General features: G+C 36.8%; 1 protein-coding gene across 8 annotated transcripts in view; it reads right to left on the minus strand.

Moving 5' to 3' along the window:
- ANAPC1 (anaphase promoting complex subunit 1) overlaps nt 1–18,996 on the minus strand; it is a 102,134-nt gene that overhangs the window by 58,034 nt on the left and 25,104 nt on the right. For all 8 annotated transcript variants that reach the window (XM_032843919.1, XM_032843925.1, XM_032843920.1 and 5 more), the window contains 9 exons: nt 18,204–18,264; nt 15,689–15,876; nt 10,421–10,495; nt 7,861–8,129; nt 5,953–6,044; nt 4,888–5,036; nt 1,241–1,319; nt 794–830; nt 631–701 (listed from right to left, as the gene is read on the minus strand). In XM_032843919.1, the coding sequence (XP_032699810.1) occupies nt 631–701; nt 794–830; nt 1,241–1,319; nt 4,888–5,036; nt 5,953–6,044; nt 7,861–8,129; nt 10,421–10,495; nt 15,689–15,876; nt 18,204–18,264 (1,021 nt within the window). The remainder of the gene's footprint in view (nt 1–630; nt 702–793; nt 831–1,240; nt 1,320–4,887; nt 5,037–5,952; nt 6,045–7,860; nt 8,130–10,420; nt 10,496–15,688; nt 15,877–18,203; nt 18,265–18,996) is intronic.

Consider the following 18,996-nt stretch of genomic DNA (forward strand, 5'->3'; position numbering starts at 1 on the left):
CTCTCTCTCTGTCAAATAAATAAATAAAATCTTTAAAAAAAAGTCTAGTATTTTACTCCATTTAAAGCCTAAGAGCACCGGCTTTGGGAAGAGGGAATAAGGAACTCCTTTCTTCCCTTTCCCTCCCTCCCAACTGTTTCCTCATCTTGGAACCTAAATCACTAACCTATATTCTTCAGAAGCACCCTGAAATGTCTATATAATTACTTTTCGATTTTGCCAGAAATCCTCCCTTCTGATATGTGAGCACTACAACGGTTTTAAGTTTGAACGTGTATTAACTACAGTCCTCCATTCTGAGGCCAATCTGCAGAGTCACAGCTTTGACTGCTCTAAAGTGAGAGGCAAATAAGCAAATAAGAGGCAAATTACCCAGTGAGAGATAAAAAAGCTGATATAGCAGGATTATGATACAGAAGTTGTGACAATGTCAGGGAAAGGAACTGTGGCTTGATGGGCCACAATCTTGGTCCTGCGGGACACTTATACAGAGTGAGAGCCCCTTTCCTGCCACCCAGTTCTAGCTCACTGGAAGGAAACAGGGCCTACTAACAAGGATGTGTCTGGGGAAAGCAGGTGGCTCTCACCAGCATCTCAAAGACATGTAGAAAGTAACAAGGACTACCTTACCTACATTAGTCATCCAGACAACTAATTGTTCAGCTAGACTAGAAACTGATGTAGAATGCTTGAAATTAAACCTGTAAGGGAATGAAACATGAAGTTACTCAACAGTAAAATACAATAGTGCTTTCTATTTTTAATATACAAGCACAATCTGAACAAAAGTCACCTGTTTTCTTCTTGTTCTGCTTGTGACTTTTGAGGGGCTAAAAGGCAACAAAATGAAATTTTATTCAGATAGTCATCCACATAAAGCAAACATATAACATGTAGAAGATATTAGGAAATAAAAATTCACAAACAATTCCTAAAAAATAACAAAATAAGCAGTCCATTGGCAGACTGGAAATACTAACCCTAACCCTAACCCTTTTTACATTCATTGAGAAAACAAAAAACTTGTTAAATCTAAAGTACTCCTGGTCTCTGAAAATCAGCTGTGGACTGCAGGCTACAAAAGTACAAGAGGTCACCTCAAAAATGAGGCAAGACATGGCCTCTAAAACACACACTTAGGAAGTTTTTCATTTTTTAATTTCAACTCTGATATCAACATTTATGAAAATTTGTTTTGGAAAAAATTCATTTTGGGAAGCCTATCACTATACTGACTTACCTATAGTTATTCTGGATAAATACTGTGAGGAATCCTCAGAAACAGAGTTCTCATTACCAAGTATGTAGAGTGCAATACTCTGCAAAAGGAGAAAATTAAAATTATTTGTTAAAAGGAATGAGATATAATTATGTATAGGAAAATCCATCCAGTACAGCACTGAGTACTGACAAACATTATACAATAATATAACCACTAACACAATCACGATATACACTTCCATCACACAAAAACTTCCCCTATAGCCTCTGTAGTCAATCCACTCCTCCTATACCCGGCACCTGAAACAACTCTCCAGTTTTCCTTCCCTACAGTTTTGCCTATTCTACAATGTTGCATAAAGAGAATTTTAGAATAGGTAATCGCCTGTGTCCTACTTCTTTAACTTAGCATGCCTCTGAGATTCATTCACATTACTGCATACAGCAGTGGTTTGTTTCTTTTTATTGCTGAGTAGTATTCCATTATGCAGATTTACCAAACTATCTCTACTCATAAACCTGGATTGCTTCTGTTAGGTGAACCCTAACGCACACCCTTCTCCACTTTGGCCTTCAAAGTTCTCCTTTGAGTATTTGCTACTTGCTGCTACCACTAAGAGTTGTACCTGCAAGTAGCTTTTAATTTTTTTCTGGAAAAAAGTAGCACAATTCTATTAAAATTTTACTACAATGCTGGAGAATCTTAAAAATCCTATATAAGCATCGCAAATGACATAATCCTGAACCTAACTGACACCACTATTTAACAAAAAAAAAAAAAAAGAAGGCCATAATCTGAGTATCTAGAAGTTGACTAACATAATTTAAGTTGGAGGTTGACCAACTTGGTAAATTAATATTTCTCTGGCTCCTCTTTGTGGCTAGAGACTATACCAAGTCTACCCCCATTCAGCAGAGTTGGAAAGGACCAATGTATTTGGTGGTTTCACTTAAATGTCTCGACAAAAGCATCAAGGGATGTGAAAGTTCTGGGATTAACCTGATCTTAATATTCTGTGAATGTATTTAGTGCCACTGAATTAACTGTACACTTAAAGTTAAAATAATAAATATCATGTTATGTAGATTTTAACACCATTTTTTTAAAAAAGCAGAATCACTATTTACATGTCTGTTTCAGAACCACAGGGGACTCTGAAGCCTCTCTCAACATGAAGCAAAGCAGAATGCAGAATAAGGAAAAGATGTGGGATACAAAGACATTTACATTCAGGTGGTATCTGTGGAGGAAACAAAAGCGTGGGGTTCTCCTATAAGCCTAGGAAGGCCCCACCTCTGGAAAGCTACACAAAGGACCTGTAGGCCAGCTGCCCTTGGGAGAAGGGACTCACCTTTACCAAAGTCCTGTGGTTCTATTTGAACAAAAAGGTTTGACCTTGGACATGTATTAACTATTTAAAGTGAACTAATTTTTTTAAAGTAAGTAAAGATGTTTCTTTGGAGAAAAAATTCAAGCAGAATTTTTTTGTAGCTATAAATATGCTGAACATAAAATTTAAATGAAAAGGCAAAGAAACTAAAATAGCTAAAACAATTCTGAAAAAGAAGAGTAACAAAATGAGTAATTACACTATCTATCTATCTATTTATCTATCTATCTATCTATTTATTTATTTATTTATTTGACAGACAGAGATCACAAGTAAGCAGAGAAGCAGCCAGAGAGAGAGGAGGAAGCAGGCTCCCTGCCGAGCGGAGAGCCCAATGTGGGGCTCGATCCCAGGACCCTGGGATCATGACCCGAGCTGAAGGCAGAGGCTTTAACCCACTGAGCCACCCAGATCCCCCTACACTAACCAATTTTTAAGACTCACTGTACAGCTACAGGAATCAACACAGTGTGGATAGCAATACTATCAATGAACTACAATAGAAAGCCTAGAAAGAGATCCACAATATTATGGCAAATTAATTTTTGACAAAAGTGCAAAAACAATAGAAAAAGGAGAGTCTTCTCAACAAATGGTATTAAAAGAATCGGAGGGCACCTGGGTGGCTCAGTTGGCTAAGCAACTGCCTTCAGCTCGAGTCATGATCCTGGAGTCCCAGGATGGAGTCCTCCATCGGACTCCCAGCTCCGTAGGGAGTCTGCTTCTCCTTTTGACCTTCTACCCTCTCATGCTCTCTCTTACTTGCACTCACTCCTCTCAAATAAATAAATAAATAAATAAATCTTTAAAAAAAAAAAAGAATTGGACGTCCAACTATCACCACTATTGTTCAACATAGTACTAGAAGTCCTAGCCTCAGCAATCAGAAAACCAAAATAAATAAAAAGCATCTGAATCGGCAAAGAAGTCAAACTCCCACTTTTTGCAGATGATATAATACTTTATGTTGAAAAGCCAAAAGACTTCAACTCAAAACTGCTAAACTCATACAGGAATTTAACAATGTCCCAGGATATAAAACCAATGCACAGAAATCAGTTGCATTTCTATAACCAACACCAACTTCTACACAGAAGAAAGAGAAATTAAGGAATTGATCCCATTTACAATTGCACCTGAAACCATAAGATACATAGGAATAAACCTAACCAAAGAGACAAAGGATCTGTACTCAGAAAACTATAGAAAACTCATGAAAGAAATGAAGGCAGACACAAAGAAATGGAAAAAACGTTCCATGCTCATGGTCTGGAAGAACAAATATTGTTAAAATGTCTATGCTACCTAGAGCAATCTGCACATTTAATGCAACCCCTATCAAAATACCATCAACTTTTTTCAATGAAATGGAACAAATAAACCTAAAATTTGTGTGGAATCAGAAAAGACCCTGAATAGTCAGAGGAATGTTGAAAAAGAAAACCAAAGCTGGTGGCATCACAATTCCAGACTTCTTGCTCATTACAAAGCTGTAATCATCAAGACAGTATGGTGCTAGCACAAAAACAGACACACAGATCAGTGGAACAGAACAGAAAACTCAGAAATGTACACTCAACTCTATGGTCAACTAATCTTCAACAATGCAGGAAAGACTATCCAATGGAAAATGAAAAATACTTACTTTTTTAACCATCAATCCTATCTCTGGATATCCACCCTTAAGAAATGAAAATTTACATTCACACAAAAACCTAGGCATGAATGTTTATAGGAGCTATACTCATAACTGCCAAAAACTGGGACCAACCGAAATATCTTCAACGGGTGAATGGGTCTGTGAAATATCCCACAAAGGACTAGCACTCAGCAATTAAACGCAACAAACTGCTGACCAGACAACAACTTGGATGAATCACGAAAGCTTCCGCGAAGTTTTGGGGGTGAAGAAACTGTTCTATGGACTAATTATGGTGGTACTACGTGAAACTATACATTTGCTGAAATTCACAGAATGTACACAAAATGAAAAAAAGTTCATTTTTTGTATAGTTTTTAAAATTAAGTTTAAAAAGAAAAAAATAGGGGCGCCTGGGTGGCTCAGTGGGTTAAAGCCTCTGCCTTCGGCTCAGGTCATGATCTCAGAGTCCTGGGATTGAGCCCTGTGTCAGGCTTTCTGCTCAGCAGGGAGCCTGCTTCCTCCTCTCTCTCTGCCTACTTGTGATCTCTGTCAAATAAATAAACAAAATCTTAAATAAATAAATAAATAAATAAGTAGAGAAAGAAAAAAATAAACAAGGTAGGCAATACATACCAAGACTACAAGTCTGCTTCTTTCACAGATTCCAGGAAGGTAAGGATAGGGAGGCATTCCTTCACCCTTCAGACAAGAACTCACCCACTGATAAATACTTGGTGGCTCAGAAGTAAAAAACGATGGATGATGCATAAATCCTGTCTGACCTTTAGAATTAGAGCAAACATTTATAAAGAATGTAAGAATAAGAATACATTAAGATAATACCATTTTATTCCTTTTTTTTTTTTTTTAAGTAGGTTCCATGACTAGTGCAGAGCCCAACATGGGGCTTCAACTCTGGAGTGTGGGATGAGGACCTGAGCCGAGATCAAGAATCGGATACTCAACCAAGTGAGCCACCTAGGCACCCCCACAATACCATTTTATTCTAAAGGGAAAATGGGCAGTATGTGCCATTTGGAAACAGAATAACATTTTTCTCCAAAATACTTCATGTTTTCTGCCTCAGAAAATATTTTACTATATTATAATATGTAGACCAAATGACTACTATCCCATTCTGGATGGAAATTTAACAAATTCTTGTACTCAAGGCATAAAGAATTTAACTAAAATTTTGTACCCTAATCCTAACGGTGAGAAAACAAGAGAAACCTAGGATTCCACTCTTAACAATTGGGCTCCGATCTTGAGTACCTATAGTTCAAGGTCTAGAGCAGCAGAGTAGTGATGGAAATGTTCTATAACCTGTACTATCCAATATGGCAGCCACTACCCTATATGGCTCCTGAAAGTTTGAAATGTGGCTTATGCAACTAAGGAACTGAATTTTCAGTATGAAATAACAGATGGTTGTTGGCTACTGATTAGACAAGTCTCAGGCAAAAGCATCCTTAGCACATGGGGATGGGTAGAATTTTCCCCACACACTGAAGAAGTTAATGTTATCTCTTACTATATAAGTCAGAGATCAAACACTACAAACTGAAATCTACCTGATGGAGAGATATCACCTCTGACTTAGAGACTAATGGTAGGAAATACAGTGCTATTCACTGATAAAAATACAAACAAACATCACTCACCATTTAGAAAATCTTTAATGATATAAACACTTACCTTGATCAATTGTGCACACTTGTCCAGTAGTTCTGACAAGTGTTGGGTAATCTCTATAGTAATGATCTACATAAGGCTCCAATTTTAAATCCCTAAAACAATAAAAACATATAAAAAAGAAATCCCAAGAAAGGTAGTATTTTCCCCCAAAGAAAGGATTCATCGGTTCAACTTCTCAATTTAAAAAACTTATGACAAAGAAGATAACCAAATCTACAATCCTTTTATTCTATTTCTGGACCTTGAAGTGCCCAGTATAACAAATGCAACTCAAACTTTTTGCTAGGTAACTTTTATGGGGGTAAAACTAGTTTCTCCTCTATTATTTGTTAGTTTTGTTGTCTTCAGCAAGTTATCTCTATGAACATCAGTATTTTCCTCCAGGAAGTAGGCAAATTCTCCTTCACTCACTCAGAAGTTTTGAAGACTAAATAGTAAATGTATGTAAAAAATAGCTTTAAATGTAAAACATTATAAAAATGTTACTTATTTCAGAAAGCCATGGTTAGAGTTTGGAAGTCATTTCATTACAAAAGAATTTTCATGATAGTAATGATTCATCATAAGAGAAACTGACCATCAATTAAAACTGCTACATTTCAGAAAAGAATTTCAAAGTTTCAAGGAAGATCATGGAAATTAGAAAATGTGCTATGATCTTAACTCAGAGGTTGACATTTCAATTCAAATTCAATTTTCTTTATTACCAGGGGTCACAAAGGCTGAAACAGCACCTAAATATGACCTTCAGAATTCAGTGCCAAACACAGTCTTATTGTGGATACACTACAAGAGCCTCGAAGACAGGGACAACCACAGACTGAGATAACAAAAACACAGCTAAAGAACTCTCAACTAATATTCATGTTCTTAGGAACAACCTTAGACAAGTTTCATCATCATTAAAATAGGGGTTATACAGCAATTGCACTGCTGGGTATTTACCCTAAAGATACAAACGTAGTGATCCGAAGGGGCACATGCACCCGAATGTTTATCGCAGCAATGTCTACAATAGCCAAACTATGGAAAGAACCTAGATGTCTATCAACAGACGAATGGATAAAGAAGATGTGGTATATATACACAATGGAATACTATGCAGCCCTCAAAAGAAATGAAATCTTGCCATTTGCGACGACGTGGATGGAACTAGAGGGTATCATGCTTAGCGAAATAAGTCAATTGGAGAAAGACAACTATCATATGATCTCCCTGATATGAGGGAGAGGAGATGCAACATGGGGGTTAAGGGGGTAGGAGAAGAGTAAATGAAGCAAGATGGGATTGGGAGGGAGATAAACCATAAGTGACTCTTAATCTCACAAAACAAACTGAGGGTTGCTGGGGGGAGGGGGGTTGGGTGGGTGGGGTTATTATGGACATTGGGGAGGGTATGTGCTATGGTGAGTGCTGTGAAGTGTGTAAACCTGGCGATTCACAGACCTGTACCCCTGGGAAAAAAATATATGTTTATAAAAAATAAAGTTAAAAAAAAATAGGGGTCATAATATCTATAATTCATCTATGTAAACTACAATTACGTTAACCATACCTCCTATTTGAATTTCGGTATTACTACAAAACAGCAGGTGTTACAGAACGCCCACCACAGTGTGCCAAGTCATCTCGTCAAAATGAAGAGCTGAACAGGTCACCTCCATTATTTAACACAGTTTTGTGACTTCCCACTAATCTTAGGACAAAGACTAAGAACCCCATTAACAGCCCACAAGGCTTTACACAGGCAGTACCTTAAAACACTTCTGTGGTTTATAGAAAATGCTCTGGTTTTCTGAAAAGGTAGATTTCAGAAATTTATTTATAAGGTTCCTATATGATATTCATGGCTGAGATCAAGTCACCTCAGGACCTCTTGGCAGTTTCTGATCTACAAATAATACTTACCTTGCCAACTGAACAAGAAGGCCAACAAGTGAACGAATTCCTTCTCCCATTAGAGTATTCAACTTAAGCTCCTCATAGACAAGATGAAGAACAAAAAAAATTGCAGGTATATGAGTAAACAGAAGTGTAGAAGAATCCAGAATGAGATTCTGTGAAAAATCTTCATCCTTCATCTGTGAAACTTCCAAAGGACTTAAACATAAAGATCTATTCAAAAGATGAGACTCAACATTCTGGTGGTAGTCTGAATTTAGTAAATACTCCCAGTCCTGAGAAAATAAAGAAGATATTAATTTTTTAAATAATGCCTCCTTAAAATGTCATCATTAAAACAATACAAGTTCTATTTTTACATTAAGTTGAAAAAAATTAAAACCTACATCAAAATAGCTAAGCAATTTCCAGATGCCAGCAACAGACATTAAGACAAATCACTTCAAAAGCCATTTGAAAAGTTTAAGTCGTGCCGTATTAGGAAAGAGACTGAGAGAAGAATTCCACTATTTATAGAGATTGAGGAAGAAATTAAGATTATCTTAGGTAATTTCCTATGAGGCCAAAAGTAAAGAATAAAAGGTGGGAAGTGTAGATAGGCAAGTTTAGTGACCACTACACTGATCTGTTTTGATAAGGAGTGACGTCTACTTGTATTCAGCTTGAATATTTATTTATAAGATGCTGGGGCTAGCAATTACAACCTAATAATCAACTGAATTTTACATTCACACTGATTGTACTCCATTTTCCAAGTACTGAGTCTGTTTTGGTTTCTACTTTGATTTATCGTATTGTGTTGAGAATATGGTTTATGCTATTTTCAGGTCTTGGAATTTACTGATGCTTTTGTAAGGTTTAGTACAGTGTGTTACTCTCTTAGACCAGATACAGAAAGAATAAGCCATAAAAGTAAAAAATTGATAAGAGTAACTAAAATTTTTAAAAATCTGTTCAGGGTGCCTTAGTGGCTCAGTCGTTAAACGTCTGCTTTTGGCTCAGGTCACGATCCCTGGGTCCTGCGATCAAGCCCCACACCAGGCTCCCTGCTTGACGGAAAGCCTCATTCTCCCTCTTCCCGCTCCCCCTGCTTGTGTTCCCTCTCTCACTGTCTCTCTCTCTCTCTCTCTCTCTCTGTGTCAAATAATTAATTAAATAAAATAAAAAATCACATTAAAAAACACTATTAAGCCATATACTAAGATATACAAAACAAAGAACTCTTATTCAGAATATATAAAGAACTTCTACAGCTCAACAGATATTTCTAAAAATCCAGTTAAAAAATTGTAAAAGGTTTGAGCACAAACTTGACAAAAAGATATGTAAGTGGCTAATAAGCACATAAAGAAGTGTTTAACAGCATTAGTCCTGAGAAAAAGGCATATTAAAACCTCAGAGAAATTACTTTATACACATTCAAATGGTTAAAATGAAAAAGATTGATAACAGCAAATGTTGGCCAAGATGAAGAACAAGAGGAACTCTCATATATCACTCATTAGAGTGCAATGTAGTATAATGAGCTTGGGACCCATCAATTTCACTGCTAGGTATTGATCCAGAAGAAATGAAAATATATGTCCACAGATAGTTGTCACTGAATACTGATGGTGGCCTTATTCATAATGGGCAAATAATGGAAATAGCTTAGGTATCCATCAGCAGAATGTATAAACAAACTATTGTATATTCATACTACTCAACGATAAAAGGCACAAAGTGCTGATATCTGCAACGCCTGGGATGAATCTCAAAAATATCATGCTGAGTCAAAGAAACCTTATACCAAAGATTATGTACCACATTTAATTTCTATGAAGTTCTAGAACAGGCAAGATTAACTTATAGTGACACAATTCAAATCAGTGGTTGCTTCAAAAATAGAAAAAGGGAATGATTAAAAATGGCACTTGGAGGGGTGCCTGGGTGGCTCAGTGGGTTAAAGCCGCTTCCTTTGGCTCAGGTCATGATCTCAAGGTCCTGGGATCAAGACCATCATCCAGCTCTCTGCTCAGCAGGGAGCCTGCTTCCCCTTCTTTCTCTGCCTGCCTCACTGCCTACTTGTGATCTCTCTCTGTCAAATAAATAAATAAAATCTTAAAAAAAAAAATGGCACATGGAAACTTTACAGAATAATAGAAATGTTTTGTGTTTGAGAGGGGTATGGGTTACTTGAGTATTCATTTGTCAAAGCTGATCAAACTGTAAACTTCAGATCTGAGCATTTCATTTACGTAAACTATACCTCAATTTAAAAAAAAAAATTTTTTATCACTTAAGAATATAACCACGGAATCTAATATGATTGAGAACCTAAATCAGAGGATTAATTAGCAGGAAAACATCAACAAATCCAAATTCAAATCATGCAGTATTACCTATGTTCAGTAATTTTTAGATGATCATTAAAGATAAAAGTATATGAATAACTACAGAAAACATAATATATCCAACCTTCAAAATAACTGCTATACAGTATTAAAGCAAAAGGTGTTAAAAGATACACAAATCAACAAGAGTACCCAAAAATGAACTTGTAGTAGCAAGAAATAATAATGCTTACATCATCAGATCCTGTTTCAGAAGGCCTTGCTTTTTTGGGTGCAATGACGGGCGAAAGTGATCCTTCAAAGTCAAACTGAAAAAGACAACCCCAAAAAAGATAAAATCATATACATTTATCACTGATAGCTGTTCAACTTAAAGAATTCGAGTATCAGTTCCATGAATTATGGAAACTAAAGAAAGTCACCAAAACCTATTTTTTCATCCAGAAAAACATGGTATGAATACTTTTCCTCTCAGGTCGCTGTGAAAAAGAAACGAAATCATATATGCAAGGCATCTACTACAGTGCCTCGGCTCACAGGCACTGCAACTGTGGTTTCTTTCCAACCCAACTTCTGTTATGACACAGATCAACACTGCTTTAGTAGAACGAGGACCTTGAGCCATATCCCAAATATGCTAAGTACATCCAATGTTAGCCAAATGTCAGAATCAAGCAGACATTTATTTAGAGTCTGTCTATAGTGGACAGGCTAACAATTCTAGGGCAGAGGCAGGTAGCTACTCTTTAAAGTAAAGAGTTCTCCTCCTCCTCTGGGACTCACAGCCACACTACATATCCCTGCCTCCCTCAGAGTTAGGAGGTATGACCCTGTGACAGCATAACTACGAATGAAAGTGGATGTTAAGGGGCGCCTGGATGGCTCAGTGGGATAAGCCTCTGCCTTCGGCTAAGGTCATGATCCCAGGGTCCTGGGATCAAGTTCTGCATCAGGCTCCTTGCTCAGCAGGGAGCCTGCTTCTCCCTCTGCCTGCCACTGCCCCTTCTTGTGCTCTCTTTCTCTCTCTCTCTCTGCCTGGGTCCCTAATAACTGTGCAGCCTCTTTACCTGCTAAGTAGTGTTATATGAGCAAGACTTAATGTTTTTATTGTGTGAGTCATTATATCTTTTGAGAACTTTCTATCATATTTAGCCTATCCTAACTAATACAGTTATATAAAAGCACTTTTCTCAACGTTTACTCTTATTTGGTTCCCCCCGCATCACCTTTGCCACCTCTGCTACTTCACATGGGCACTGAACTACCAAAGAATCAACCATAAGCCCATAAATGACAATGGCTATTTTCCAATGCCTTATTAAAAAAATTTACATTTTATCAATCAATATCACTGATATGAAAGTTGATTTCTATAAAAAAACTAAAGATAGCAATAAGGTAATTTTTAAAGCTGAATATTTAAATATAAATATTTTAATTTTTATAAATTATTTTTAATATTTAATAAATATAAGATATTTAAATACTAAATATAAAATGGAATAAAGTATTTTTTAAACTGAGTAATTCTTTTTTTTTTTTTTTAAGATTTTATTTATTTATTTGAGAGCGAGACAGTGAGAGAGAGCATGAGCGAGGAGAAGGTCAGAGGGAGAAGCAGACTCCCCATGGAGCTGGGAGCCCGATGTGGGACTCGATCCCGGGACTCCGGGATCATGACCTGAGCTGAAGGCAGTCGTCCAACCAACTGAGCCACCCAGGTGTCCCTAAACTGAGTAATTCTTAAAACTGATCAACAGAAAAGGTTTTCTTACGAAGTATTCAAAGAAAACACATCCAACTCACAGACAAAACTATCAAAAAAACAAAATGACCAGAGTAAAAATCAAAGGATGCAATTCTGTTAGCTATCTTAGTTAAAGCTTCAACCAAAATTTAGCGCATACATGCACACCTACATACACACATTCTCTCTCACACCTATTCTAAGTACCACAGTCTAAAGAATGTTCATTCCTGCTATGGTTACCACATTTCAAGACCTAAGGTTATGAAAACAACAGAAATTATCTGATACGGATACCTCTTTGTAGCATATATGGATCTATTTTATTTTCATTATTTTAATATTCTGCAGGCTACCTACCTGTTATACACTTGTGTAGTAAATCCCTGACCTTTATCATAACCTGATGTAAAATACTTATCTGCCTTCTCCTGACACCGTCATTTCCATGAGAGGAACTACCTTGCCTAATGCATATCTGAAAAGCCTGGCATCATGCCTGGCCTTCAGCAGAGGTTCAACTTCTAACTAATGAAAATATGGGCATCCTGAAGGACACAAAACATTAACCCCAGATGCAACTGTTCACAGAATGGAAGAACCAGAAGAAAACATAGTCTGGCCCAGTGCTCTCATCTAACACATCAGTAAATTAAGGAAGGCCCAAAGAAATGCCAAAAATCATTTAACTAGTCATTGGCAAAAAAAAAAAAACTGCCTACTCTCCCCGCCATTGTTTAAATGAAAACAAAAAAGAATAAATCTGAACAAAGCAAAATGGAAACCATTTGCCATTGAGGGCCCTTTCATCCTGAGCTTTGATATAAGGACAAAAGAATAGCAAGGGTTTAATTATGCAGTCCTATAAATAAATGTGAAGCAACTCAGCCTCAGAACTGATTTCCTTATTCTTTCTTTTAGGACTGTTATCCAATAAATAAGTCAGAGAGCCCCATCCCTCTTTACAAAAGAAAAAATGGTGGGTGCTCCGTCATAACAGGGAAACCTGAGAGGAGGCCCTGGCTCTCTGCCAGAGAATGAGGCAGAAGAATCTGTATTCATCAACGAGTTCCACAGCACAGTCACACACAACAACCACAAAAAGCTGAAGCACAACTGAAATCCTCAGTTCCTAGTAAGGCTCAATTTCTTCATATTTAATGAAGAATGAGAAAATGTGGAATAAAGTAGTTTTCATGCAACTGTTTAAAATAAGAAAATTGTCCCTATTTTCCCAGGAAGGTTTTTCTCAAGGAAATTTCAGAGGGAAATTCTTCCATATGATAAAATAAACACAAATTCTTAAAAACAGTATCTCATTCAGACGTAAAAGGGCATTCATTTAACAAATTCACTGAGTATCCATCTATGCCAAGCACTACTACAGGTCCCAGAGACAGTGAACAAAACTAAACAAAAATCCCTACTTACATAAAATTCACATTCTAGAAGGAAGAGAGACACACAAACAACATAAATAAGTAAAATATGCAGCATATTTAATTAGTGCTAAGGGAAAAATAAAACAGGTAAAGGGGATAAAAAGTATGGGGAATAGTAACAATTCCACATGGAATGGACAGAGCAGGCTGGACTGAGATGCCACCTGAAGAAGACCTAGGCTTGTCTTGTCTGGAGGAAGGCTTTTTCTCCGGAGTTAATAGCAAGTGCAAAGATCCTGAAGCAGGAACACACTTGGTGTGTTCTAAGAAGAGAAATGGATGCCAGTGTGGTGGGGACAATGTGAGCAAGGCAGGGATGAGGAGACAAGATGAGAGAGGTAAGAGAGGGATGGGTCGCATGGCACCTTGCAGGCTTCTGGCTTTTACTCTGAGTAGGAAAGAAAGGTACTAGAGGATTCTGAACGAGTAACATGACCTGACTTTGTCAGACAGGATTACTTTGCTGTTGGGCAGAGAAGAAAATGAAACAGGTCAGGACATGAAATGTGAGTCAAAAACCGGCAACCATAATGACCAATGAAAGAGGCTCCTGCCTGGCTCAGTTGATGGAGCATCTAAGTCTTGATCTCAGGGTCCTATGCTAGGCATGGAGCCTATATAAATAAATGACCAATAAGAATCTGAAAAGCCCATTCCCGTTTACTCAGACAGAATGAGAAAAAATGTCTCACTAAGTTGGCAAAGGTTCACCACACCACGAATCATCACTATGCTGAAATGGGCACTTCTAAATAAAGCTAGTGAGAATGTCAACTGGACAACCCTTTTCGAAAATTATTTGACCTAGTAATAGCTCTTCTAAGGTTAAATTCTTAGGAAAGGACTAGAGCTATAAGATCTGTGTTTGCGGGCTGGGAGAAGGGGGGGTGGGGTTATGGACACTGGGGAGGGTATGTGCTATGGTGAGTGCTGTGAAGTGTGTAAACCTGGCGATTCACAGACCTGTACCCCTGGGAATAAAAATATATTATATGTTTATAAAAAATTAAAAAAAAAAAAGATCTATGTTTGCAAACTATTCCTAATGAAAAAAAAACTGATTTAACAATGCTCCATTATTAGCTATTGGTTTATTTTGATAAAACCACCTGGTAGCCTATTATGAAGATGACAAAATGGGGGGGTTTCCTAAGAATTTTTAATGATATTGGAATTTTTCATTTGTCATGTTTATCTAAAAGGCAATACAAAGATGTTCAAAGTGGTTATCTGAGTAGAATTATTTTCTTCTTAATTCTTCAATTCTTCAGATTTTCCTCTGTAAGAATGTACAGTTATAATGAAGAAAAAAATGATTTTTTAAATGAAATTACTAGTATGAGACTAAAATGTACAGCTGAGTTACCAGACAGAGGTAAGTATGTTCTAGAATGATCTTCTTCAGAGTAACCTAGGCAAGGTTGTCCTGGGAGTTATCTCTAGACCCAAAAGGAATCACCAATACTGAAGACACTACTCTGCTGGTTTTGTAAATAACCTTGTTAAAGGCCTATAAGAAAGCTTCTGGGGTAGAATGAGGGATACAGCTTTATATCATTAACAGAGTAGATACTTAGACTAAAGTCCTTTAATTCGCTCTCAAATCAAACCTTCTTCCCCAAAGACTAAGCAATTTGTGTTGTGAAAACAGTATGAACTACAGAGAACACTAAGCCATCATTTAGAAGACACTGTCTAGGCCCTGTTTTGAGCAAATCACCAGTCTGTGTTCTCTCTGTGATTCAGTTTCTTCATTAATAAAACCAAGATGATTACTACTAATCCTAGCATAACTTCCAGTCATTTTACAAAGATGAAATGAGAAATTATAGTCAAACATGTTCTCCCATGTTACAAAACTCAATAATTATAATTACTAGTAAAATATGATCTTTAAATATTAAATGACATGTGATTTACCATACAGGTAGACACAATAAGCCTTAGTATTATTCTACTTTGTTGATTAAATACTCAAAATACGCAACCTCAAATAGCAATGCTTAACTATCATTAAACAATGTTCTCAATGAGTTAACATTCCTGCTTACCAAAACTTTATAAATATTTTACATCATGGGATCAGCCAATATTACACAATTTATACCTTCCTTAGTGACTTCCTTAGTGCTGTAGAAATATCAGTCACAGTGCTACACTATCATGCTACTGTGCTGAAGAGGCCTGGGTTTATTCTACCTATTAGTAAATTGATCTGTTACATACTCTAAATACTATATTACCAATTATGCAAACATTACATTGGTAACAACAGGATAACTCAGAAAAAAAACACAATTATAGGTACTTACATTTCGGGTCCATGCTAAGCGATCTGTGTTATAACCCATCATGTTCATGAGACAAGTCACAAATAAATTCCACTCGGAGTGGTAACTGGGTCCTCCTGGAGCGCTGTGGACACTGTACCACTTGACAAGCATCTGAACAGCTATTTCCTTTGGCAGGATAAACTTAATTGCTTGCAAACATGTTTGCACTATTAAAAGCAAAGATTAATTTTAGTATGCTTCCCATATGCAGCTTTTCCCCTTTCAATAAGAAAGTTTGTTTTTTTTTTAACTACTTCAGTGTAAATGCCAATTACTCTGAAAAGAGAACTGTCATTACAGACCCAGTGGGACAAAAACATTCCCAGCTGATCACCTGAAACTTAAACCAACTACTGAATCCAACAGGAACTGCAAAAGGTTTTAGGGCAGATTTCCTCTCACTCACTGATTGTGGATCAGAAATAAGACAACCAACAGTCCAGATTAGCCTGAGACAGAACTGATTTATACCCACCGCCCTAGCAATTACTAACAGCTCCCCGTTTTCCTCTCAGAAATATTCTAGTTTGGACAATAAAGGACATTCTATCAAAAACATGTAATTTCTACATGAATAAGTTCATATAAAATACTGCTAAAATACTTCAGTAAATATTCAATACTCAAAATACGCAACCTCAAATGGCAATGCTTAACTATCATTAAACAATGGTCTCAATGAGTTAACATTCCTGCTAACCAAAATTTTATAATTTTTAATTATTTTTGACACCATTTACTTTATAAATATTTTACATCATGGGATCAGCCAATATTACATAATTTATACCTTCCTTAATGCTACTTCCTTAATGCTGTAGAAATATCAGTCACAGTGCTACACTATCACGCTACTCTGCTGAAGAGGCCTGGGTCTGCTTTTCGTAGTTAAGTGGCCTCAAACCGCAATGTTTTTGTATTCTCACATCTTCTCTTTAGAGGATTCTCTTCTTCCCTTCCCACTGTCACCAGGCCCATCCTCAGCAGCATATCCTCTCTCATCAATTTGCCATGTTGCAGCAAAGATTAGAGTCAAATAGAATAAATGCTAGAGAAATCAAATAACCAAGTTTATCATGGTTGAATCCAGAACAAGTGTAAACCAGATGCTGCCTAAGGGGTTGAGGAATGTTTATAAGTAAAGTACAGAAAGTTCAAAGCAAAGTACAGAAACTTATGTGACTTCTATCTGGCTATAAGAGAGTAAGATTTTACTCTGCTTTCATTTTATTTTATTTAGTCTGTTATCTGTTTTCATATTTTTTGTTTAGGTTTATACTTCTGAGGTATATTGCCCTTGAAATTACTTGGTTAAATACCTCTTAGAAAAGCAAGGTATCTCTACATTTCTCACAGTATCATTTTACCACACCAATGAAAGATAGTTCCTAGAACAAAAAAGTCATTCTATCCTACTTAACCAAATTCCAGAAACCACTCAATCTGCCAATGCTTTGCTTTGCCACTTAGATTTTGAAACTAAGAGATATTGTGAATTTTCTTATACATTGTTTTCTTAACTTACAACTGTTGATAAATCCTTCCAATTCTGAAGTTTTACTATTCTCTATTCAGAAATATCCTCCTAGTATTTTTCAAATTGTGTTTCAATAACTTAAACAGACTCTAATTTTATTAAAATACACCTGACTGTATTTTGACTATAACACTGAGTTTTATTCAATTAAGGCAATTATGTTAATTTCTCAATTTATCTAACAACAGAAATATTTATTTATTTTTTAAATTAACATATAATGTATTATTTGCTTCAAGCGTACAGGTCTATGAATCATCAGGCTTACACAATTCACAGCACTCATAGCACATACCCTCCCCAATGTCCATAACCCAACCACCCTATCCTCCCTCCACCCCCCAGCAACTCTCAGTTTGTTTCCTGAGATTAAGAGTCTCTTATGAGGGACGCCTGGGTGGCTCAGTTGGTTGGACGACTGCTTTCGGCTCAGGTCATGATCTCGGAGTCCCGGGATCGAGTCCCGCATCGGGCTCCCGGCTCCACGGGGAGTCTGCTTCTCCCTCTGACCTTCTCCTCGCTCATGCTCTCTCTCACTGCCTCTCTTTCAAATAAATAAATAAAATCTTTAAAAAAAAAAAAAAAAGTCTCTTATGATTTAAAGCTACCACATATGCCAAAAGATGTTTTAGCTGCTTAGGCTTCCTTGTTTCTCAGATTTTCTTGCAAGAGACGTATCTACTCACTGCATGGCCTTCTTCAATGTAAGAAATCTCCGAGAAACAGAACGAGTACATCCTTCAAGTATACCCCTAGTCTTAGAGCACATACGGAGTAGACACTGAAAAGTGATCCCCAGCTCTTCACAGCTTCTCCGCTAAGTAAAAACCTCAATCCCACAGCTTCAAAAACAGCAAATTTTTTAAAATCCCAATTACTATTGCAAATCAGCAAATACTACAAATCTTAGCAATCAAACTGAGAATACACAGAAGCGAGGTCTGACTTCAATCATACCTAATTCAGAGGTGGCAATTTCAGGAATAGTGATTCTAACCATGGAGCCATTACTCAATTCCTAGGGGAAAGAATGAAAAGAAACAGGAGGACATAATTAGAATTTGTGCATTCTAAGTCTCTGAATGTCTTAAAAATGGCTATGCTTTATAAGACTGCCTGTCAAAGTAAAATTCATATAATAAATGAAAAATATTTTTCAAACAGAACTGAATACTTCCAAATTTCAGAAACTGTAAATGTCCTTATTTAAAAAACGTTTCCAGGGGCATCTAGGTGACTCAGCCGTGTTAGCATCTATCTGCCTTTGGCTCAGGTCATGATCTCAGAGTCCTGAATTAGAGCCCTGTGTTGGACACCCAGCTCAGCGAGGAGTCTGCTTCTTCTTCTCCCTCTACCTCTCTCCTGCTATGCTCCCTCTAATAAATAAATAAATATTTAAAAACAAACAAATAAATAGCATTTCTAAAAGTTCTTGTTTTAATGAAATGTTTAATTTTTATACATACACTAAGACTCATCATCACTAAAAAAGATTAACTTTTAATGAAAAGACAAAAATCCTAGGGCACCTGGGTGGCTCAGTGAGTTAAGCCTCTGTCTTTGGTTCAGGTCATGAGCTCAGGGTCCTGGGATCAAGCCCCATGTGAGGCTCTCTGCTTAGCAGGGACCCTGCTTCCCCCTCTCTCTCTGCCTGCCTCTCTGCCTACTTGTGATCTCTCTGTCAAATAAATAAATAAAATCTTTTTTAAAAAAGACAAAAATCCTATTAATATAAAATTTAACTACTTTT

This window comes from Lontra canadensis, unplaced genomic scaffold (assembly GCF_010015895.1).
Source record: "Lontra canadensis isolate GAN:19392208 unplaced genomic scaffold, GSC_riverotter_1.0 scaffold144, whole genome shotgun sequence".
Taxonomy (NCBI): Eukaryota; Metazoa; Chordata; class Mammalia; order Carnivora; family Mustelidae; genus Lontra; species Lontra canadensis.